The sequence below is a fragment of the Lynx rufus genome, unplaced genomic scaffold (genome assembly GCF_022079265.1).
Source record: "Lynx rufus isolate CCGP_SWC_20201006 ecotype Redwood Valley unplaced genomic scaffold, mLynRuf1.p SCAF_14, whole genome shotgun sequence".
Taxonomy (NCBI): domain Eukaryota; kingdom Metazoa; phylum Chordata; class Mammalia; order Carnivora; family Felidae; genus Lynx; species Lynx rufus.
This window is the reverse complement of record NW_025814828.1, coordinates 26,663,200-26,688,182: the sequence shown is the minus strand read 5'-3', so window position 1 is coordinate 26,688,182 and position 24,983 is coordinate 26,663,200. Positions and strand designations below refer to the sequence as shown.

Genomic DNA, 24,983 nt, shown 5'->3' with positions numbered 1-24,983 from the left:
CGTGGGGAAATCGTGGCATGTCATACGGCTCTGTGTCTTCGTCTCGTAGTTTATTTATACCTCTCCGCTGTCATCAAGGTGAGGTAGAATATATTGTTTGAGGGCCCGTGTGCACTGGTGATAGAACCATGGCAGAGACAGGCACAGGCCCTACCTGGATGGCACTCGTAGCCTCATGAGGGAGACCCAGGGGGTCCATGAGAGGCTGGAGACATAGGTGAATGAATAGAAGATCGTCGAGAAGGGGCACAACTGGTCAAAACAAAACAAAAGCACGTGGTCCCATTTCTAGTTGCACACTTGATGGGCACCTTGAGGAATAGCGAAGAGACAGTTTCAAAGTCCTGTATTTAGTTATGTGACAGTAGACTAGGGGTACTATGAGAACAGCTAGTTGTGGGGGTGAGCTTTTGCTTGAGGAAATGGTGGCTAAGCTCTGTGAGTCCAGAAGGATTAGTCCCGCTTGCTCTAGGAGCGTTCGAGTTGGAAGGAGTAGCATGTGCTGATGTGTTCAGGAACTGAACACACTGGGGCCTGGCTGAAGCATAGAGTCCCAAGAAGGGGCTATGGTGAAACATTTGGCCGGAGACACAGGTGGGGGGCAGATGGTGAAAGGCTTTTGAAACTTATGTAGAGCTTAGAGGTCAATGGGGAGCCACGCAAGGGGATGACATGGTGGGATTTTCATTTAGAAAGGTCATCGTGCCTGTGCAGTCGAGTGTGGGTTGACCGAGCGGGTTGTGCACCTGACCAGAGAGACTGGTTGAGCAGTTGCGGTGCTCTAAACTGGCAACGTCGTCTGGGGCGCCTGGGTCGCTCAGTCGGTTGAGCGTCCGACTTCAGCTCAGGTCACGATCTCACGGTCTGTGAGTTTGAGCCCCGCGTGGGGCTCTGGGCTGACAGCTCGGAGCCTGGAGCCTGCTTCGGATTCTGTGTCTCCCTGTCTCTCTGCCCCTCCCCTGCTCACGCTCTGTCTCTCTCTGTCTCAAAAATAAATAAAAACGTTAAAAAAAAAATTTACACTGGCAACATGGTGGCATGAATGGATGCTGGAGTAATGGAGAGAAGTGGAGACAGTGGAGAAATACTTAAGAGGTGAACGTGACAGGCCTTCGTGATGTACTTAACCAGGTGGGTGAAGGGGACCCAAGGAAGCTACTAGGTGCTCGCTTGGGCGAACGGTGGCCCTGCCCGGTGAAGGGGGTGGGGGTAAAGCTGTGCTACTCAGCAGAAATAGACAAATAATATTTAGGACTCATCAGCCTGTAGATGTTTAGGGAGAGTGTGTAGACGGAGAAGAAAAGAGTGTTTACAACAGGGGACGAACAGTGTGCAGAGGGAACTGCAGAGGAGAGGCCCGCGGGGGAGAAGGAAGATCCCAAGAGCGAGAGGGCCGTGTATGGTGTGGAGGAAAGAAATGGCCGGCTACTGGGGGGCAGATGTCGATGGGAGGCCAGCATGGAGTTGGCACGAGTGCCCCGTGGATTTTGCAGCAAGGAGTCGGTTGCTCCAGGGAGGTTGTTAGACGCGTGGGGGAGGTGGTGAAGTGGTCTCAAAAGTACGTGCAAAGGGGACGAAAAGATGGTTGTCATGGCCAGTTCTTGGAGACGCTTACTTTGAAGGAGATAGGACGAGGGGTGGTAGTTAGCTGGTCCGGACAGAGTACATGAAGTGGGCATACTGAGAAGTTGAGAGACACTTGAGTCTAGTTACACATGTATTTATTTTGAGAGAGAGAGAGGGCGAGAGAGTCCCCAGGAGGCTCTGCACGGTCCATGCGGAGCCCGGCATGGAGCTCGATCTCACAAACTACGAGATCCTGACCGGAGCGAGGTCAAGAGTTGGAGGCTTAACCAGTTGAGCCACCCGGCTGCCCCCGAGTCCACTGAGGAGGAGAGGCGAGGATGAGATAAGAAACAATGGGAGTTCTGGGAGCCTAGGGGAGGTAACGTGGGATCCAAGAGAAGGAATGGGCACCTCTCTGCTGCTGTAATGGGGGGCGGCGAGGAAGGGATGTGTGCGGGTCCGGGTAGCTAAGGAGACCCAGCGGGGGGGAGCTGTGGGAAGCCATGTAGAGGTTTGTTTTCTCTCTGCTGCGATGGGGAGCCGAAGGCGAGAGGGTTGTTGTGCGTGGGTTCCCGGTTCTGGAGCATTGGTGAGAAGAGGGCCAGTGTGAGCAGCAGCATTAGGAGCCCGGTCTGCTCGGTGTTCTGCCCCGGTCCCCGTCTGCACGGCTGTGGCCTTTGTCCGGGCTCGCTCAGTACTCGGGGGCCGGGTGGGTCCAGCCCAGGTGGGCAGAGGACAGCTGGGCAAGAGCAGTGAGGATTTGGGCAAAAGAACGGTTCGGTGGTTGAAGGGATGTCTGTCGAGGCCACGTTGGGGCAGAGGAGCTGTGGATTCACGTGCAAGCTGGTCATCGGGAGGGAGAAGGATCAAGAGGCTGACCGTTGGGGGAGCTCGAGGAAGAGCTGGTGTGGAAGTCCCTGGAAGGCCGAGAGGCTGTGGTCGGAGAGGAGCATAGCTAAACGCTGTGGAACAAGTCCAGGTGACTAGGTGCAGGCTGTGACCGCCTGAGTGGGTGGAGTAGATGTGAACTTGCATGGAGATGAAACAGGAACGCAGGGAGGTGAGGCAAGAAGGGCCGACACGTCAGCTCCGCCCATGTTGGGGTCTTCCGGAGGGGGGGGGCCAGGACTGGGGAAGAGAGAGCTGTGAACCTGGGCTGCTGAGTCTTCAGAAATGAAGGCGCCTGACCCCGGGGTCTGCAGAGGCTCTAGCAGGCGGCCCAGGAGCGTCGCTGGCATGTGGCTTGGTCCCCAGAGATGAGGAAGAGCTGTCCCAGAAGTGAATTCCCCTGGCAGGAGAGCGTCTGTGTTCCTCTTTATCTGGGCCTCTCCGGTGCTTAGCACGAAGCCTGGCACACAGTACGATTCAAGATGTTTTTTCATGGAATGGATGCATGAACAGAAGTAAGTTGACGCTTCCATTTCCTTGTAGCTTATAGTCTGAAGCTGTCACTTTTCAGCTACATAGCTGCCAAGTTTAAGTGGTTTTTAAAGGGCTCCCCAGGCCTGGGATTTCCTCCGGGACCTGTTAATGTACCATAGCTGGAAAGAGGTAATGCTTTCCATTGGTAAAGGGATAATTATGAACCTGTTACTCTAAAGGTTTTATAGTATATAGTATATTTCTGGGAGGTCCTAAAAGTCACACTCTGAAAAGGCCCCAAAATAGGCGAGATGGGAAACCTCATACTGACCATCTCTTCCCGTAACGTCGCTTTGTACCTCGGATTTAGACAGTCTGCGCTTCTCCTGTTAAATCGTGATTCTCTTCACAAATATGTCTCATTTTCTGTCACTTCAACATATGTCAAAATTTCCAATAAATGTTGGGAAAGTGGGGGAATTGGATACTAGAAAAAAGTCCGGCCGCTTGAGGTTATAGCCTCGTAGTGAAGTGAAGCTCCGAGCGTCGGATGTGGACTTTCCACTTGTAAACAGATTTGAAACTCTCAGCCTGTCCTTTCTGAGCACGACTTTTGTCCTCTTTGAAAAAGGTTGCGGGATAGCCCAACGAGGGTGTATTTATCTCAGTTAATTGCTGGATTCTCATACGTGGCTGGAGGGTTCCACGTGTGGTAGGACTATAGAATGAGGAGAGTGCCTCTCCGTTCCCTATTGAAAAGCTCTGTGGTCACAGTACTTAACTGTTCAGTAGATGATTGAAGAATTTCCTCTTCACTCGCTGTTTGCTTAGGTTTATCTTCCTCCCGTGCTGTCATCTCTGTGCCTGGAAAGCCATGAGAAAGGGCTACTGTCTGTGGAACAGGCAAATAAAACTTGTCCTGGCTAGCTTTTCCAACCAGAGGTCGCTTCTGCCAACTTTTGCTTTAATGAAAATTAATGGTGTTATCTCAGGGATCTCCTGATGCCAGCGGAGAGTTGGAATTACTGATGCCTTAGGAAATAGGCAGTGCTACCTCCATTAAAACCCTTGGTCTTCTATGTTTTTTCACTTTATTATCAAAGCGCCAATATTGCAGAAACCCGAGTAACACACTTGTATCCACCATAGAGCATTTGCTGTTTAAGTTGGGAGCTTCACCATCGGCGTATAGTGTCCCCAGTTTGTAATCGGTTTAATGTTGCATGACTCCATAGTGCCTTTCGACGCACTGTGAATGAAAATTAAACTCGAAGGAAAAGCAGAGACAAAGAGAAAATCTTGGTAAGAGGGATTTATAAGCTGGTTCATATGGCCAATACCCACCCCCCCGAAAGTTCGGAAGAAGATCATCTAAGCTTCTTCTCAGTCTTCTGTTCTCGTGACATCCTTTAGGTGTGTGGCTTCTAAAATTAAAAATATAGCCAACTTCTGAGAGCAGAAAGAAAACAAGGCGCTTCACAAAGCACACGTATTAGTTGATGAGCCTGTGGTGGGTTGGAGAGAGCCCAGACCATAAGGCTAAATATACTGCAGTTGGTAAATGTGACAAATATTCTGCAAACAAGAAATCGAGAACAATTTGCTTCTGTTCGGCAACTGAATCACATAGTAGAGAGATTTTGTACAGCCTGGAGTTGTCTGAATCAAGTCACAGCTGCCAGACTCAGCCTCACCACGATGAAGCAGGTGAAAGATTTTGCTCCCTTCTTGGTGGATGCGCCTCACCTTTGGAGAGGGCACCCCGGGTGGCCTGCGACAGGGTTCAGTTGCTAACAAAGACTCCCAGCATCCATGAGAGCGTAGCTTACCCATCCTTATCCACATGGGTTAGAGGCCAGGTCTCTGTTATTTCAGGATTCAAAACCATCTTGAGGACTGGAGCCAAGCTCATTTTCTCCGCTTACGTGGCTTCACAGATCCTGGTGCCCCCAAAGAGGGCTCCTGTAACAGGACTCCCCTCTCTCTCTCTCCCTCCCTCCCTCCCTCTCTCTCTCTCTCTCTTCCCTCGCTCACAGGGGAGATACCATAGTCCTATTCAGCGTGTTCCGATACCCGTGAGGTGCACGCTAGGGGAAGAGTGGTTGGCCCGAGTGGTGGTGCTGAGGGTGGTTTCGTTTCCGTTCATGGCATTAGTAGGCTGGCCATCCTTCACCTTCCTTCTGGATCTGTGTGCCCACCAAGTACTCTCTTCGCACTGGGAGGTCTTTTCCATCCGTTCTTTTCCCATTCCAAGCAGATTGTCTCTGGCTGGCTATTCCTTGCCCAGTTCCTAATTCTCCTTTCATTCTCTCTCTTTTCATGTGGTCCCATGCTCTTTGGTCCATTGTTGTCATCGTGTACTGACATCTGTACTCTAAGTAGGAAATGAATGCAAGATGCAAAAAATACCGAGTCACCCAGGCTAACATCATACGAATAGTGGTCACTCCTAAACAGATGTTGGTGGGCATATGTCCCAGAAATCTCTATTACTGTCCACCTCAGACTCCTGGCTTTTCATCACAGGGAAGCAGGCCCATCAATTTAAACTAATATTCCTCAGTGATCAGAGTGTCCCTCTGCCCGACTGTGGCTTTTCTCACATAATGATGGGTCAAATAGCTATTGTTTTTTACATGTAATATTGTGACAGATGAGACACGGAGCATATAAACCTTCTACCATAGAGCAAATACCCTTCTTAATTAAACCTTTACCATCGCAATGACCACACAGTGTTCTTTCAGGTTATTAGAAATCAGTGTTCCCCAGATTTGACTGGGTAAATATTCCCCTAGGATACTTTCCAGCGCAGGTCTTTAATAACAGATGTGTCCTGTGAAATGAGAACCAAAAGACATAGCCATTTTATTTTATTTTATTTTATTTTTTTTAATTTTTTTTAATGTTTATTTATTTTTGAGACAGAGACAGACAGAGCATGAACAGGGGAGGGTCAGAGAGAGAAGAAGGCACAGAATCTGAAACCAGGCTCCAGGCTCTGAGCTGTCAGCACAGAGCCCGACACGGGGCTCTAACTCACGAACCGTGAGATCATGACCTGAGCCGAAGTCGGCCGCTTAACCGACTGAGCCACCCAGGCGCCCCAAACATAGCCATTTTAATAGTGCTCCGTAGACTCATGGTCGCAGTCAGAATCCAGGGTGTTCGATAGATTGGCCAGTTGTCCTGTTCACTTCTTGACTTTTTTTTTTTCCCACTCCAGATTCTTTCGAGAGTTGACTCATACCTAAGGGAGCGTATTTTAAGCCTCTTTCTAGGCACCAACATTATGTTAGATTTTCCCTTTTTAACACCCACGGTGTGGCTTTGTTCCTCTCGGCACCAGCGTGCCCTTTCTTCAGCATCATTAATTTTAGTCCAGACCTTCCACCCCCACACGGTGTATGTCCCTTGGGTTCAGCCACTTGGCTAGTCCGTGTTGAGCTGGTAGCAAGATAAGGCGTGCCCGGGCTGCCCCTTCAATCCCTTCCCAGTGGTAAAGGGTCAGAGTGGATGAGTACAGAAAAAGGGGGTTACCCTGTTTCTGGGCAACGAAACATTTGTGACAGTCAGCCCCAATTAGTTGAGGGGTGGGGAAGGAGTGATCCCTTCTGTCAGTCCCCGTGCAATTCTTACACTCAACGTTCCAAGTAATAGCCATAACATCCTCTTGCAGAATTTATCAGCCTTTGAGACCCTTAATTGTAGCCCCAGTTCAGGGACTGCTAGGGATGGCTTTGAAAAAGAAAATGTGGTGAGTTAGGGAATACCTGTGGGTGTTCCCCACTTGAATTATCTTTTTAAGTGCCAGTGGTCTCTCGGGTGTAGCCCATTTATCAAAGTGCGCGTTGCCCACGTTCCTTTGGTTACGTCTCCACCTGCAGGCCAGTGAGAGTGAAGCTCACTGGACGGCGGTTCTGAACTTCCTTGAGCTTTGCTAATGCTTCCAAGGAACCGAATCTGGAGCAGACCTGCTGTGGCCTTGAGCTCTTCTCTGATCCCTTCTGTGAGCGCCTGAGGTTCAGGTTCTGTCATGTCTAGATTGCACTGGAAAGTTCTAACATCGGTAGCCAGTTTCAAAGCCGGTGCTGCTTGCGATCAAGGGTAGCTTGGCCACCATCATCAGCAGTTCGTTTTTGTCCCTTTTTTTCACAATCATCTTTTGTTTTTGTTTTTGTTTTTTTCTTTTTCAGTAATCCTGTAGCCATAGTTTGAGCTAAGGGTGAGTGGGAGGGTCTTCTAAACTATCTGACTTCTGACGCTGATTGCACTGGGAGTGGCAGTTGGGGCTCAGTTGCTCAGCCGACTCACGGAACCCACATGACAGGGCTTCAGAATTTACAGTTCACCACTGGAAAAGGCTACAACATGCAGGATATGCATCAAAACCACAGGCTGCCTCACAGCAGAGGGCCCGGGGAGGCCAGGTGTGAGCTCCAGGTGCCCTCTCTGTAAAGGTGGTACCGGGACGCCCCTTGTCTCTTGCATCGAGAACCACCCCTGTGCGCCCAGACCACTTGGGAAACCAGGGAGCGCATAGTGGAATCTCACACAGGGTTTCGCGAAGCCTTCTGGTAATCGGAGCCTATTCTTCCCACATAGCCAGTCCCCAAACCAGATAAAAATGGTCAGGGTGACGTCGAGCAATGAACCGTAACGATGACGTGTAACCCATGGCTGCACGTCAACACAGTAAGGCGCTTCTTTTCACTGCTTTGATCAAGGCTCTGCATCGTGTCGCTCTTTGAGCAGAACAACAACAAAAAAACATGTTAGGCCAACGCCAGGGCCTCTGAAATTAACCCTCACAGCACAGATAACCACATCAAAGCGCAGTGACTTTCTTGCTGGGCAGCGATGTGCTTGCAGAGTCCTTCAGCCCGAAGCGTCAGAGGCTTCTAGAAGGGCGCAAGTTAGGTTACAGGATGGTTTACACACTAGCACAGAGTCTCAGGGGCGACCCGTGGAATGAGCTGGGGGTAATGTGGGCACCGTGGGACTTACTGTAACCAACTTTCTCGGATTTCTTTTTCCTCCCATTGTTCTCACTGCTAGAGAATGTGGGATGGTTTCCTTTTTCTGTAAAGTCTAAACGGGCCCCTTCTGCAACCTACCTTTCTGCTTTCTCTTTTTTATATGTGTATTTATTTATTTTGAGGCGGGGGAGGGGGAGCGCGCAAGCGGAGAAAGCGCGGCGAGAATCCCAATACAGGGCTCCATCTCACGACCGTGATCATGAGCTGAAGTCACTTAACCAACCGAGCCACCCAGGCGCTCCTGGGTTCTTCCATATGTCCCTCCATGTGTCCTGCTATCATACCCAGAGCGAGTCTTCTGATCTCTGATCTCCGTTTTCTCAACTGCAGAACGATTCTAAAGGTGCTTTCTAGTTTTCTGAGCCTATGGTTCAGTAAAAGGCAAAAAAAAAAAAAAAAAAAAATCTGGCCTTCAGCTCCTCACTTGTGGCATTTGTAGAAAGGACTAGAGGTATTGAACCTAGAATGTTGAAAGGGCGATTCGTCACAACCAGAGCCTCAGGAACCATTAATGGGATCCTGTGCTTAGGCCCCCCTCACCCCTACCCCTGCTTCATTTTCTGCTTTTCCTACAGGGCAGAGAGGGTCCCGGAGAGCTGGTCCTGTCCCCACCACCCTCTCTCAACCCCACAGCCCTCATGCAGAAGGACACCACCAAATGGTCCCTTTTTCCTCAGCGGTGTCAAAACCTATAGCATCCTGTACCGTACAAATACTTTTTGAAAGAGTGGGTGTATTAGCACATACTTGGGTTTTTATACAGGTTTAAAATCCATTCCCTAGTTAAAAGGTACATGTATTCATCCCCCAATGGAAATTCCTAGTTTGAGGTAGAAGAGTAGTTTCACAGAATTGTGTCTGCCGGTTGTTTTTTGAGGCTTCTAGAAACCAGTCAGTCATTATGTTTAATGTTTCATCAAATAATCTCCGTGTATTCTTGAAGGCGGTCGTTTTGAACACCTAAGTGCCTGTGTGTGTGGCAGTTAAATTGTCCCTATCGATTTTCTCACCTCTGGTCAAGCCCGTAGCCTTGGCTATGGATACCTAAATAGAAGCCTTGGGAAAAAATGTCCCATGAAAGTGGCGTTCTTTTGGATGCGTTTGTTTGGCGGAGATGTGTTCTCCGGCCTTCTGTGATGGATCGTTCTCATGTTGAGCCACATCTGGTTTCAGCAGAGCTCAGCACACAGTATTTCTCTAACTATGTCATCTCTCCTCCTGTTATTTCAGAGCAATTGCCTTGCTCCCCTCTGGAGCTATTTATACCCCAGAGTTTCTGTTCTCTGTGTTACCCATTCACCTGTACAGAGATGAGAGGAGACTCGGTGAAGAGAAATTCATGCAGTTTTGCTACTGGTCCGTTTGCTTCCGTCGCGCGAGCAAATTAGACGCTTGATACAAAAAGGAGTCTCACGGTTCCCACCTGTTAGTTCGTGTATCCTTGGGTCGAAGGCAAAACATTTATAATGATGAAGGCAGAGTCACAAGAAAATAGTAGAAAAACTCCAAACCACCCAGAGCTTCCTTCAGTTGACAGGGAATCCTGCTGAGAATATTGGTGTTTGGAAGAAATCCGTTCTTCTCTTTCGCTCATGGAAACGGTGAGCTGCCTCTCTCAGTGTTCTCGCTCCCTGGCCTGTTGGCATTTGCCCTCTGAGGAAGTCCAGCGTGCAGAAGAGAGGATGAAAGCTGGAGTCTTTGCTCTCTGTCCCTCTCTCTAGTCTCCCTTGCGGTGTCGCCCGCTGGGCCTTCCCTCCTCGGGGCCTCCTGCCTGTTTGCGTTATTAGTTTTTTAATTCTTGCTTCTTTTTCCTACCTGCCTCCCTCTCACATCGAGTTAGGTTCTTTTGTGCCACTTTAAATCAGGCCTCGGCTTCCACGTAAAGAGGTCATTTCTTTATCTCGAGAGTACTGTAACACAAAAGGAGCGGGGCCTTTGCTTTGTCAGGGTGAGGGCTAGTCCCTGGCACGTGAGGCCGACTGCTTGGGAGCACAGAGCTTTACTGACTGCGAAGGAAGAGAAAATCCCCTCCTGCTTCTTCTACCAGGCCTCTTTCTCGCTTCTAGGGAAACTCCAGAGGTTACTGCTTTTCTTTCATAAAAGAGAAAAACGCACACCACCCTACGGAGGATTTTAACCCCAGTTTGTTTTCCTTAACATTTAATTAGCACTGCCCACAAATAGTTAGTAAAATGCACTCGGGCCCTTGCACTCGGGCCCTTAACTGTGCGTCCACTGAGCCCTGGGCAAGCTCTTTACTGACTGGGATGGTCTATGTTTATCTGCAGTTACATTTACAATTGTATTGCCCCCTCCCCCTAGTTGGGCGAGAGATGTACTTAATGACCGTCGATTGTTTGCAAGGCATCTTCCCGTGACACTTGGGAGGAAAGCTTGCGCTGTGCTGATGCTGGACCAGGTTGAGGTTTCTCTTTCGTTAAATTTTCGTCTTTCAGCATATGACTAAATACCACTTCTGACCAAGGGAAACCGCACCCCCCCCAGCCCCCCATCTTATGAAGTTCTTAGAGGACTTGAAAAGATACTGTAAAATATAATTTGAAGGTGAAAGAAAGAAGTGAGCCTCGGGTCGAAAAGCTGAAGAGATTGTACACTTAGTTCTCCTTTTGAAAAGTTTAGTCAAGTTGATGATTTTTTCACCTAATACTAAAGTAGCAGACAGATTGTGAGGTGACCGATATTTCAAGGCAAAAATCGCTTAATGATTATAAATGTGTAGCTGGAAATAGAGTTTACACAACCCTAACCATACAGATTAATCAAACCGACCTTCTGTAATACAAATCCGAAACAGTATTGTCAGGAACTCTTTCGAAATCTCTAGTAAACTACAGATTCTTTCTTATACAGAATGTGCAAATGACTCTGTTCCCATAGAACACTCTAGGTCCCCTTAACTCTCCAGTACCCCCATACTTCAGGAACGGAAACTTTCCCTACCCACATTCTTCCCCCGGTGCCGGTGAGATTCGACCATAACCTCAGATCACCACTACTCCAGTCATCAAACTTCGAGCTGGGCGGGGTGAAGATAAGCCAATTTTGAAAGAGGGTAGGGTTCAGGTTAGGTGTTCACTCAAGGGTGCGAAATAACCTGAACAGGATTTTCAAAGGAAAGGGAAAAAGGAGGATTTCCCCCTCGGAATCACTTGTGATTTTATGTGGCTTTTGCAGTGGATCTCTTGAGCCTGTCAGCTGCGTGCGATGCCTTGGACCAGCACAACCTCAAGCAAAATGACCAGCCCATGGACATCCTGCAGGTCATAAATTGTCTGACCACTATCTATGATCGCCTGGAACAAGAGCACAACAATCTGGTCAACGTCCCTCTCTGCGTGGATATGTGTCTCAATTGGCTGCTGAATGTCTATGACACGTACGTATGGCCAGTGTAATTAGCATCACAACAGGGGCCCCAGTCTGGAAATCCTGTCCTCAGGATGAAAGGTTCATGAGGCCCCGTGACCTAATGCTGTCCGTGTGATACATCAGGTTTGCATTTGTTGAAGCTGAAACATATTTTGATGAACTGGGACGTAAGAGCTAGAATGTGCGTGGCTCTCAGAAAACAAACAAAACCCGGAGACACTCATTTTTCAAATAGTAGAATGAGTCAGTGTGTAGCCTTTTCTTGCCCGTGTAATTTGAATTCTTCCATCCACTTCGGGAGCGGCTCCCACTCACTGGCAGCAGTGGATGTGCTCCTGGAGACGCTGACGCACCTGTCACCAGATCGGAATAGTGTTCGCTCACACCCCGGAGGTTTTTGCAGAACGTTGTGAATTGGTGAGCCAAAAAAAATGAGAGCGAGCCCTTCATGGAGCAAACGGGGCTCTTCAAACTGAGGAGGCCTTATAACGCTGTGCCAGGTTTCCATTTGGCATCTCCAGTTGATCATTCTCTTAGAGAGGACTTGGTTTTCTTTTTGCTTCGGATTGCCCACATGAGGTATCCCCGGTTCTAGTTTTTGTCTTGAGCTTAATGAAGACAGTTGACGAAGGCAGCCGGCAGAATTGGTCTTCATTTTGACCGAATTCTTCTTGGACCTCCCAGTGATTACATGCCTCATTTCACATGCAAACAAGAACGTATTCCCCAGTTGGAAATCGGGGAAGGCTTTCTGAAAGGAGTTGCATATCAACTGTTTTGCCTTTTGCCTTTGTCGTAGAGTTTTGCCACTTCTGTGATTAAGACGTACACCTCTTTCTTTGTCGTTGTGATCAGGTAGTGCTTTTTGAATTCCAAGACCATCTGGCTGTGTAATTCTGATAATTATTTACCGAGCCCTTGAACATACTGGCTTTTGATTGTGGATTACACTTAAATTTGGCTCTGATAAGGGTTCGTGCTCAGTTGTTCCCGCACGTTTATTTTGGTACCGTGTTCTTTGTAGATGACATATGAATGGATTCTGAGTGTATATACGGTCCCTTCCACCTGCCTCAAAATTACTTGGGGACGGTTTTAACCGCTTGAAGACCTGAGTTAGAGTTCATGAAGTTTATTCATTAAAACTTTGATTTGCCTTTTTTAAAGAGGGGCACAAGGAGAAAATCTCCAAGCATGGTAATTGTGTTAACGCCTTAAGTTCCCGGATTTCTCTTCGGCCAAGGGTTTTAGGCAGCTATACCAGTGAAAAGTTGAGCATGTTGTTCACCAAAAATGACCCCAGTTGGGACCTATCCTTTGTGGTTTTGCTGTGCTAGATGGGAGAATTACGCCACAGTCCCTCTCTCCTTCTCTTTTTAACCACCGTCCAAAGTTTACTTTCTTCCCATAACAAAATAAAAGGTGCCAATTATTGAAAATCATTTTCTACAGAAGGAGAAATTTTTCATTCTTCGGGATCATTTTTTCCCCCGTGGATAAAATGAGCCATTTTAAGTTTGTCATGTGGAATGCTTTATTTCAGCTTTATATGTAAAACGAAAGTGTAAATATATTTCAAACATTGATTCAGCGGTAGGTTGTTTTTAAAATTGCTCTTTAAGATCATACATTTGATTGTTCTCTAATAGAGGATATTGTATTTTTCTCAGGGAGATAAACGTACATATTTCGTATTATGTGTCACGTGGCCTGACGTGAGCGATTTTCTTCTCAACGAGGGGCAGTCTGATCCAAGTCTAAGAGTGTTCAAGAGGGCACAGCAAGTCAGTTGCTGGTATTTCTTTGGCTTTCGTAACCACAACAGGCAACGTGGTTCCGTGGCCAAAATAACTTAAGCGCGCAGTAGGAATTCTTCCACTGACCAACCTAAACCCAGGTGACTCTCCATTGAATAGAAGGATAATTTTTATCCTTTTTATGTAGAGCCACTGTTACAATTCAAGTAAGGGCTTTTAAGAATTGCAAACTTGGTCATCGTTCTTTGGTCAAAGTGGTCAGATTTCCATTGCATTCTAGGCCATCAGCCGAACAGGTAAGGAAGATAATGAAGAGAAAGAGATGATGAACCGAAAAGCTGTCAGCAAATCTTACCAAGACGATTGGGTTCCTAAAACCGTGGTCACTAGAGTTCCCACGTCCAAGGCTTTTTTTCTTAAGAAGTGTTTACCGTCTAGTAACGTGTCGGTAATGGTTTTTGTTTGTTTGTTTGTTTTCTTTTTTGGTCTGATTATTCATAATAGGGGACGAACCGGGAGGATCCGGGTCCTGTCTTTTAAGACTGGCATCATTTCTCTGTGTAAAGCGCATTTGGAAGACAAGTACAGATGTAAGTCATGTGTATTAACTCTCCTTTTTTATTAACGTTGCCTAATTACCCCAGTTTTAGAGGGGGAATGACTAGTGTTCTTATTTGACAGTAGGCTCCTCCCATAAGATGTAGAACTGCTTTGAGAGTCCCCAGCCTTGATTTGTGCCCTTCCCTGTCACACATTCCATTGCAGGTATTTCAATAGAGAATGAGGATTAACTTCTCCCGTCCAAGTATGATTTTACATGACATTGACTGTGTCCGAATAAAACACATGTTCCTAGAGGATAAAGTCTGATTTCCTAACCCCTTCGCCGGAGTCACAAAAAAAGAATGTGAAGGTTTAACCTGTACACTTGCTGACGCTTTGGATTCTTATGTAAAGAGTGCTCTCTGGCATTCGTGTTCCAGAAACATTGTTTATTTTATAATCATCTTACGGCAAGTTGTACAGACATCTCCAGATCTGTGACGTGACTTCCATTTTATTACTTGAGAAACTGATAGTGTGCCGTTTCTTACGGGGTAAATATCACCTTATAGAATTTCCTTCTGGTTAGCTCTTGGGTTCTTCGGCTTAAATCTGGTGCATCCAAATTAAAAGCAAATGCTAGAGGAGAAAAAATGGTCGCGGTGACTAAACAACCATCCGTTCCCACTGTGAGAGACTGTACTTGGTTTTCGCCCTTTATATGCTTGTAAGAAGTCTTTATGGTGGGAGTGTTAAGCAATCGGAGCCTGTCCTGCCGTTTGTCTTTTCCCCTAAGGCCTAGCCACGCAGGGATGAGATGTGCTGAGTTTAAGGATGGGCAGGAGATAAAAGAGATTGAATTTCTCCAAAACCACTCATTTCGCCCCAGGAGGAAGCCACAAAAAATACACAAGCCCTTTTAGCTCTCACTTTTATGTAGTTCCGCTTCGGGTTTTTTTTTATCCCCCGATCCAAAGAAAAATAGCCCAACGGCTTTCATTAACCATTTAAAAAAGGTATTTTGGATACAGTAGAGTATGTCTATGGGTTTTCCCCCTTTAAACAGTGGAGTTACTTACAGGTTAGTTTAAGATCTAACCTTATCAGTGGTATAGCAATGGCACAACGTAATACCAAAGGGTGCTTTGAGCCTGTGTTTCAGATAACTAAGAGGGAACATATTTTAAGGCTGCGGAAGCAAAAACATTAACTTTAAAGTGGGATATGTGAAAATAATTCATAATTTTGAAAAAAAAAAATCCGTGTGTATTGGAGAGATGGTGAAAGGCTGGTCACTCATTCCGTGATGCTTGTGGCACATGGCTGACCAAACACGGTCCCTGCCCTCAAGGGGGATATTGTTCTTCAGCCAAAAAGATAGACGTCCATTAAAACATTGACTGTATTGAGTGACGGGCGCTAATTTACCAATACGTACAGCCTCCTTTGGGAGCACATACAAGACTCCGTGATCTTAGGACTTCATAAAGAAGTTCCCATTTGGGTACATTTTTGAATCTCTGATGTCCAAAGGGGATGGTGCTTTGGACCAGTTACGTGGTTCTTTCTGCTAAGATATTTATTTTCTGACAGTGGTTATATCTTAGATATAAAATATCTCCCAGAGGACTATGTTTGGGCTTAGGAAAAATTCAGTTGTCAAAACTGTATGTAAACTTGCATTTCTCGCAGGGCCGTAGCTTATTTAAAAGCTGTCACATTTTGTATATACACAGTGATGATTAACTTGATCCATAAAAATAGTAAATGTCCGGATTCACATGAATTAGAAGGAACCGCTCTCCGTGGAATTATGGGCTCCTGTTCATAACGAGTCCCGGGATCAGGGTTGGGAGGTTTTGCTAGCATCCGCTCGATGCTGCTTCTTGGTTGTTGAACTTCTCGTCTTCCATTCGTAGACCTTTTCAAGCAAGTGGCAAGCTCCACAGGATTTTGTGACCAGCGCAGGCTGGGCCTCCTCCTGCACGACTCTATCCAGATCCCGAGGCAGTTGGGTGAAGTCGCATCCTTCGGGGGCAGTAACATCGAGCCGAGTGTCAGAAGCTGCTTCCAGTTTGTGAGTTACCTTCTTAAGTCGCAGGTTCCTTTTTTGTGTTTCAGAAATTGAAAACAAAAACGGGCAACTCGAGTTTGTTGCGTTAGCTGCTGCGCAGGCAGGTGGGTAGGGGATTGGTGCTTGAGACCTCTGTGGGCAGTGGCTTCTGGACTCTGGGTTTTGAGAGACAGGAGGGTACAGGGGGAGGAGAAAAAAAATCTCTCTCCGGCAGGGACCCCCCCCCCTGGTTACTAGGGTGCCGGGAGGGGAGAGTGTCTGCGGTGGTTCAGCAAGGGACGAAATACATCTCCAGCCACAGAAATCCTTGGTAAACAAGAAAATAGGGGCGCCCCCGTGGCTCGGGCGGTTGAACGTCTGACTCTTTGGATGTCGGCTCAGGTCATGATCTCACGGTGTGCGAGTTCCAACCCGCATCGCGCCCTGCGCCGACAGTGCTGAGCCTGCTTGGGATTTGCTCGCTCTCACCCTCCGCCCCTCCCCCGCTCACATTCATTCTCTCTCTTTCTCTCCCTCAAAATAACTCAGTTTAAAAATTAAAGAAGGAAAATAACTTTTGTAGGTGAGTCTTCAGTCCCTTAGCTTTTTTATCTTTATTTAAAAATTTTTTGGTGTTGTTTTTATTTTTTCCTTGATGCTTTTTGGACCCACTTCGGTTCTGTCATCATAGCCTCCTTTTCAGTGGCTGTTGGTCAGCGGTTGAAATGACTCTCTTTTAGTAAGTTTTCCTTTTGTAGCTTGGACGTTCCTCTGCTATTCCAAGGCCTGAACGGTGACCCCCTCCATAACAGGGTCAGAGATTTATGCCCTGCCGGTGTCCCGTCCCCGGCGCAACGCGTGGCTTGTCCGTTCGCTTTCTTATCCTGCCCTGTTTCTCTTCCACATCCCAGTCAGTGCCCCCCAAAACCCTTTCTTCCTCCCAAGTGGCCAAGAACTCCCCTGATGGATACTGAGGTGGTTTGCATTTTCGCCACGGTCGGTGATGCTGCGGTAAACATCTTTATGCATTCCGCTGTTTTCCTTGATGGAAGTTTTTCCCTTCAGATAAATTCTCCGGGATGGGATTACCAGACTCAAAGCTAGACCTCTGTGGCTTTGCATACATGTTACCAGATGCCTGTCCGTCAAAGGTCGCTCCTCTTGGTGAAACACCAGCCGCACTGAAGGAGTGAGATCTTTGCAGTATCACGTTATTCACAGTGGTTGTCTGGGGTTTTTTTAGGTTTTCTTAAAAGCTAAGCACTGTTTTTCTTTGATGGGATTTCTCAATCCATTCTAATCCCATGAACAAGAGAACTAGCTGTAGAGATAACCAGATAACCGGGTTAGGCCTCTGGTCTTTGACCACAGACTAGGATAAAACCACAGAAGGCCTCCTAGGGGGGACATTGTGAATATTTAGATGTTTAAAGCAGTTGGAACATTGTTTAAAAGTTAACCAGGCACATTGATGAAGCGATGGCACAGCAGCTAAAAATGTAACATAGATGTGGGGAAATAAATGCATTTTTTCCACCTCATACTCAGACTTCCCAAAATGTAAATAGACCATCACTACCTCTAGATTTTTTTTTTTTTAGCCTCTAGAGTGTAGACACAAGTAAAAGCGAATATCAATGGCCACAGATAACCTAGATTCATTTTTTTTAAAAATCCACTTACAAGACTTGGAATGGATTGAGTTGTTTTTCTTAAGCAGGTTTCTCTTTAATCAAGTTTCACTTACTCTTTATTTAAAAGAAAACGTTGATCATTTTGAGAGAGAGAGAGAGAGAGAGAGAAGACGTGCGAACATGCGTGTGAGAGGGGGTCAGAGAGGGAGAGAGAACGAGTCCCAAACCGGCTCTGCGTTGTCAGCGCAGAGCCGGACTCGAGGTTCGATCCCACGAACTGGGAGATCGTGAACTGAGCCAAAACCAAGAGTCGTGACCTGAGCCAAAACCAGATGCTTAAGCGACTGAGCCACCTGGGCGTCCCCAGTTACTCTTCAAATTGTAGTTGTGAAACACACGCACACACACACACCCACGCACATTGATATATACGGCCACGCACGCTTCTGTGTGTATTGTGGCTTGGGTCGAGAGTAAGGGTCAGGATGTAAGTCGGCCAGTAGCCGACATGCATCAGGGCCACTGGAATCCTTGTCCCAGGGCCTCACAATACTGCCTGTGGCTGCAGCCCCCACCACCCTCACTGCAGGGCCGGGCTCCGTTTTGAATCGAAATATACTTGACATGTTACACGGTGTAAATTTAAGGCGTACGACACGTTGATTTGATACGTTAACGTATCGTAACGTGATTGCCGCTGTAGTGATAGTGCTTCTGCCGTGTCGTGTCGTGTAATTATCATGTGTGCGGTGAGAATGAGTAAGATCTAGTCTCTGACTCTGTCACTGAACAGAAGCTCCACCTTCCGCATGCTGTGCCCTTATCAGGAGCCCTGTCCCTGTGCTTTCACATGCTGCCTCCTTCTGCCGGATGTCCCCTTTCTTCCCTAACACATGCCTCTGTCCCGGCGATAGCAACACTGTCTTCTCAATCTCAGACTCAGTCTGTCGGTGCATACTCACTGAATGTGTCCTGACTAGCTGGTCTCCAAGCGTTTGGGAATGTCTTTGGTGAGACTGGGGGAGGGGGGGGATGGGGGGGAGGGGAGGTCCTTCAAGATACTAACAGTGGTAATGGGTGGATTTTATTTTCTTCTCTCTCCTCTATGGTATTTTCCCAATTTTCTTCTTGGAACGTTTATAATTAGAAAAAAGACATAAAGCACTCAGTTGTTTTTTTTTTTTTTTTTTTTTTTTTTAAGAGAAAGAAACATCTTTTGTCTGATGACCTTCCCTCCCAGTCTTACCGTGCTCTGTACCCTGACCTTGTCATTGCTGTTACTGCTCTCATACTGGTTTAAAAAAAATTTTTTTTAACGTTTATTTATTTTTGAGACAGAGAGAGACAGAGCATGAGCGGGGGAGGGGCAGAGAGAGAGGGAGACACAGAATCGGAAGCAGGCTCCAGGCTCTGAGCCGTCAGCCCAGAGCCCGACGAGGGGCTCGAACTCACGGACCGTGAGATCGTGACCTGGCTGAAGTCGGACGCTTCACCGGCTGCGCCACCCAGGCGCCCTGGCAGTTGGGGGTTTCTAGTAGGACGTCGTGCTCACTCTGTGCGTGCAGAGCACTGTTCCTTCGGTTTGGGAAGCCTCTCACCTGGGTAGTAATTGGCAATCGGGTTGAACCGATCCCTTCTGTGTACTTCGCAGTCACCTTGCCTTTCACTGTGCACCGTGCATGAAAATGCGCGGTCTGCCGCGGTGAAGGAGACCACGAGTGAAGATGCCCTTTGCCCTTTGTTTGAAGCGTAGGGACCTTGGGACTGTGCCAGGCTGGTTCTTTGAGCAAGGCTGTGCTCCAAGGCCTGTTTTCTACCCACCTAAGGAAATAGCAGTAAAGTACTTAACTTCTACAAATGCATTCCTTGTATCGCAGAAAGAGAAGGTGACTTCAGAAGAGGACTTCTTTTGAGTTGGGACAGTGAGAAAGGCGTAGCTTCTGGTTGTAGACAAGAGCCTAGAAGGAGCCGAAAGAGAGCGGTGTATTTTCCTGTGCAGCGCTCAGTGGGGGATCTTATCAAGGTTTCCTTAGCTCAGATCCAGATCCCTCGGTTCGGGACACGGATGGTGGTGATGGTTCCCCAACAATATGAATGTCCGTCAAAAAAAAAAAAGTTGGGGAAGAAACCCCCACGTTGCTCCAAAACAGATAGAGAAGGAACCCGCCATCAAGTGCAGGTACGATGTTTTGCCCATTTACAAATCAGTATAGGTCTTTCAAGGAATTATCTAGTAAGCCAGGAAATGAAGGTATACCTGTGGATTTAAAAAAGGAAAATCTACCCTAAATTTATGGGTTTGACAGCGGTACGTTCCTTGAGAGTAAACAAGGCAACCAGGGTAATGTTCCTACCTTAGAAGCCTATTGCAATGCACACATATACTGGGAAACAGACCCTGTGGGGATAGTAGAAGTGAAGTTGTGAAACTAGTTTGTTGCAGTTAACGCATCATCATGTCGTTCCTCTTTGCATATTCCACGGACACAACTCCACTGTCAGACTACGTTGATCCTTCTGACCTGAGTGAGGCCAGGCCCGTCCCAGAATTGAGTTGCACAGGCGGCCCAGACTGGAGATTGTCCACATGTCTCCTTTTTCGGATGAGAAAACTGCAGCCCGGAGAGGCAGAACTTACTACGTCCCACCTACTGCGATTCTAGCACGTCAGATCTAGACAGAAGGCCCAAGTTCCCTCTGTTCCCAGCCAGTATTTCCTTCTGCTAGACCATCTGAGTGGAAATAGGTGGTTTGGACCAGTTCACATACTAGACTGAACAGAGAACTAGGAAACGTGATCTTTTGTATGAAGTTATGGTTGTAATAGGATGACACCGATAAATGAACACCCTTACCGCTACCCCCACACCCGTGCGCACGCTCGCCCACATGCCCCATGATCTTTATGTAAGACCTTCTATTCCTGGGGCACCTGGGTGGCTCAGTCTGTTAAGCGTCCGAGTCTTGTTTTGAGCTTGGGTTACGATCTCGCAGTTCATGGGATCAAGCCCCCCACCCCCCACCCCCCACCCCATCCGGCTGTCCTGCTTGGGATTCTCTGTCTCCCCCTCTCTCTCTGCCTTTCCCTCCCTCCCACGTGCGCGCTCTCGCTCTCTCTTTCTCTCAAAATAGATAAATAAAAGATCAGTTCCCAATTGCAGGTGGCTAGTCTTCCTGCAAATAAAACCTGCTAATAGTGACTCTTAGGTGGGAAAGCTTTATACCGTTAAGTGACTCCAGAAAAGAGGCGTGCCCCTGTAAATTGGATTGTGGCAGTGCCCTGAGAAGTACCCCCTTCCCCCATGATAGTTTGTCGTGTTCTCTTCTATAAACGTTTTAAGGACTTTATTGTTTAGATGGAATCAAGTATACCCACTTGATATTCAGTGTGCTTCCCCTACAGGAGCTTGGGCACCAAAATCTGTTTATTTTATATCTGTTGCCTGCCTCCTGTTGTATTTATGCATTCAAAACGACTAAGTTGCTTTTTCATCTGTCTTCTGAAATTTTATATTCAGGTGACAAAAATGAATATCCTCTATGTACAGTTGCTATAATAGAAAATGATACAGAAACAAGAATAAATTACAACCTCAACTATCGAAAGCATGTCTGTCTCTCTCTCTCTCCTATGTAAACCATCATTCTAGAATAACTGGAGTAGTGAGTGGCCAAGTGGTTCCGTGCCTGGGCCCTGAAGCCAACTGCCCGGGTTCAAATCCCAGCTCGGCTATTTCCTGCCCTGGACATGTTTTTGAACCTTTCTGGCCTCTGGGTTTTGGGCAGTTGTGAGGGCCAAGTGACCATTAGAGGCAGAGCACTTAGAGTCCCCGCAGGCACATAGTAGGTACTTACTAAGTGTTAGCTTACAGTGATCTAAAGCGTCTTGCAACATGAGACTGATGTGCCAAGATTAACAATTCCTTTTATCTATAGCTAGCCATCTGTAGATTTTATTTTAGAGACCCTTGACATACTGTTTTCTCCAGGAGTGTTAAAATACCATGCCAGGACACTTGGGAACCAGTGTGACAGCATTCCTCATGCCAGTCGATCGCATTTTACACCATCCATCCTGAAAATAGCTCCAGAAAATTCTCCTTTGCTTAGGTTTGGCTTCTTGTTCAGTAACCAAAATCTGGGCCCTTCAGTCCAAAGACATTCTTTTTATACCTCTTTGGGTGGTAAATGTTGAACTCCTGCTTCCTTGAACTCATAATGGATATTGACTCATAACTACAATATTAGTAAGTTACTCCAATTTGGTATTCATAAACCGAGGTAGTATCAGTAGTGTGAGTTGGCCATCGATTGCTTCTCAGTCGCTGGTTTTTAAAATTATAAGCTACGGTGGGTTTAGCTTCATAGTTTTCCATTTAATTTGTTGTGGTTTGCGTCATTAACTTCTCACTGTGAGGTGATGGTTATTTTCTTCAGTATTTTGGAAATAGGTTTGTGTTGTAGTCGGAACCTGCTTCATTCCCACCAACAGTGCAGGAGGGTTCCCGTTTCTCCACATCCTCGCCAGCATCTATAGTCTCCTGATTTGTTCATTTTGGCCACTCTGACCGGCGTGAGGTGGTATCTCAGTGTGGTTTTGATTTGTTTTTCCCTGATGGGGAGCGACGTTGAGCATCTTTTCATGTGCCTGTTGGCCGTCTGGATGTCTGCTTTAGAAAAGTGTCTATTCATGTCTTCTGCCCAGTTATACACTGGATTATTTGTTTTTCAGGTGTGGAGTTTGGTGAGCTCTTTATAGATTTTGGGTACTAGCCCTTTATCTGATATGTCATTTGCAAATATCTTTTCCCATTCTGTCGGTTGCCTTTTACTTTTGTTGATGGCTACCCAAGGGATACAGGAGTGCTGATGATGCATAAGGGCACTTGGACCCCAATGTTTATAGCAGCACTTTCAACAAGAGCCAAATTATGGAAAGAGCCTAAATGTCCATCAGCTGACGAATGGATAAAGAAATTGTGGTTTATATCCACAATGGAATACTACTTGGCAATGAGAAAGAATGAAATCTGGCCGTTTGCAGCAACATGGATGGAACTGGAGGGTATTATGCTAAGTGAAATAAGTCAGGCGGAGAAAGAAAGATACCATATGTTTTCACTCATATGTGATCCTGAGACACTTAACAGAAGACCATGGGGGGAGGGGAAGGGGGGGGAAAGTTAGAGAGAGGGAAGGAGGCAAACCATAAGAGACTCTTGAAGACTGAGAATAAACTGAAGGTGGATGGGGGGTGGGAGGGAGGGGAGGATGGGTGATGGGCATGGAAGAGGGCACCTGTTGGGATGAGCACTGGGTGTTGTATGGAGACCAATTTGACAATAAATTATATTTAATATAAAAAAAAGAAACCTGTTTCATTCACTTAAACTGCTAAGGGAAATAAGCAGTGTGCTTTTCTTTGCTCTGCCTTCTAAAGTAGTAGTTCGTTGTTGTGACCAAATTTTTCCCTCCCTCCCTCCCTCCCTCAATGTTTCCCTTCCCTTGCCACAAGAGTCAGAGGTGCTAATGAAAAAAAATTTTTTTGACAGCCATGCTTTTTTAGTTCGAAGGGTATTCTAGACTCCCTTTAATAAGTTCACCATTAAGTTTTTTTTAAACTTTTTTTTAATGTTTTATTTATTTCTGAGAGAGAGAGGGAGACAGAATGTGAGCTGGGGAGGGGCGGAGAGAGAGGGAGGCACAGAATCTGAAGGAGGCTCCAGCCTCTGAGCTGTCAGCACAGAGTCCGATGTGGGGCTCGAACCCACGGACCGCGAGATCATGACCTGAGCCGAAGTCGGATGCTTAACCGACTGAGCCACTCAGGCGCCCCAAGTTCACCATCAATTCTAATTCACATGGAAACTTACCCAAAACACTCACGGAAACGAGGAAACATGAGTTCAGTAAAGCCAGTTTGTCACTGGCTCATAAATTGAATTTTTTTAATGGAAAATTATTTATTTGTTTGTTTGTTTGTTTAGAGAATGAATGTGAATGAGTGGCGGGGGAGGGCGGGGGGGGGGGGGCGGACAGAGGATCCAAAGCGGGCTCAGCTCTGACAGCAGAGAGCCTGATGCGGGGCTCCGACTCGCCAACCGCGAGATCATGACCTGAGCTGAAGTCAGATGCTTAACTGACTGAGCCACACAGGTGCCGCATTAATGGAAAATACTTTCTGCAAAGATTATTTAAGATGAAGGGACCGGTAACACTTCCTCCTGGGATATCCTTATCTGTTCATCCAGGGCCTTTAGTGTACCTTGATTCTCTAACAACTGGAGGTTTTTGTTTTGGGTTGGGTTTTCTTTTTCTTGACATCTGATCAAATATTTCAAAAATTTTTTTCTTTTTTTTAAAGGTACGTTAAAAAAAAAAACAAAAACCATGGGGTTAAATGTATTCTGGTGGTCAGTTCTGTGAATTGAGACAAACGCATTGTGTTACTGTCACTGCAGTCGGGACCCAGAACATTTCCATCGGCCCTGACGTTCTCTCTTGCTAGGTTGCCGTCCTGCGTGCTCCCGGTCTCAGGAAACCATGACTCTGTTTTCCGTTCCTATGATTTTGCCTTTCCCTGAGCTGGATTTCAAATGATTGTAGGAGGCAGTAATAGAAGAGCTAATGTTATACTTTGTGCTTGAGCAAAACCTGCCCTGATACGTACTTGAGAAAGTATGTTTTGTTGATATCTACACAGATAGATGCGTTTTACCGTGTATAGAGGAAACCTTTCTGTTCAGTAAGAACCAGCATAAATTCGTGTTGAGTATACTTACGGATTTGCATAGATTTAAGAATTGGGCTTCTGTTCCCTGGAGCCATGGTGTTAATTGGTTTATTAGTCAGGTGGAGTGGAGAGCCTGAGGTCAGGACAGTTGTCCTTGAACATGTAAATGAAGAGTGGATAATCACTGTCTGTTATTGTTTGGGCTGATTTTATCTTTAATGGGTAATTCAGAGTCCTGATTAATATTTAGAGCAGTGACTGCTGGCCTCCAACCTGCTCATTATCTTCAGAACTTTAAATAAAATACCTAGTTTCTACCCAAGACAGCAGTGATGGGAAACCTTTTACTTCTCGTCTCACAAACACAACTCTTGACCTCTCCATCCTTATTTCAAACATGAAAAGTTTCCGTAAATGTAGGGATTGACTTCAAGTCCTTTTTAGGCCGAAAATTCACAAGTATCTGGGAAAAGCACATCTCAAGCAGAGAATGAGGGGATGTTTCAGGAACACTGTAGCCGATGCCATTAATGCCATTTCCCCTCCCCTGTAACATTTATTAAAGCCCTCCCCCATGAAGGGGTGATTTGGAAGGAACGTTGGTCTCCAGCCAGTGTTGTGTTTTGGAAGAACTTCCAGCATGAAGGAGAAAGGACAGTGCAATGAGCACCCGTACATCTCCTTTGTACGGCCCGTGGGTTAGCACTTTGTCCCGTGAACAGTCCCCTTCTGCTCACTCCGTTCCTGCGCCTGTATTTGAATATAGACACACAAGCACAGTTTTCCCCTTTATGCTTTAAAAGCCCACAGGCATCACACCAGAAAACATAAGCCCGTAAGCACTTCAGCACTTGGGTTTGTTTTTTGGTTTTTTTTTTTTTAAAGGACTTTCTCCTCCGTAACTGC

At 46.6% G+C, this 24,983-nt stretch overlaps 1 protein-coding gene across 6 annotated transcripts in view; it reads left to right on the top strand.

Annotated features, from left to right (window-relative positions):
• The window catches only part of DMD (dystrophin), a 1,630,689-nt gene that overhangs the window by 1,524,005 nt on the left and 81,701 nt on the right, over positions 1-24,983 (top strand). For all 6 annotated transcript variants that reach the window (XM_047076051.1, XM_047076054.1, XM_047076053.1 and 3 more), the window contains 3 exons: positions 11,163-11,364; positions 13,619-13,704; positions 15,577-15,734. In XM_047076051.1, the coding sequence (XP_046932007.1) occupies positions 11,163-11,364; positions 13,619-13,704; positions 15,577-15,734 (446 nt within the window). The remainder of the gene's footprint in view (positions 1-11,162; positions 11,365-13,618; positions 13,705-15,576; positions 15,735-24,983) is intronic.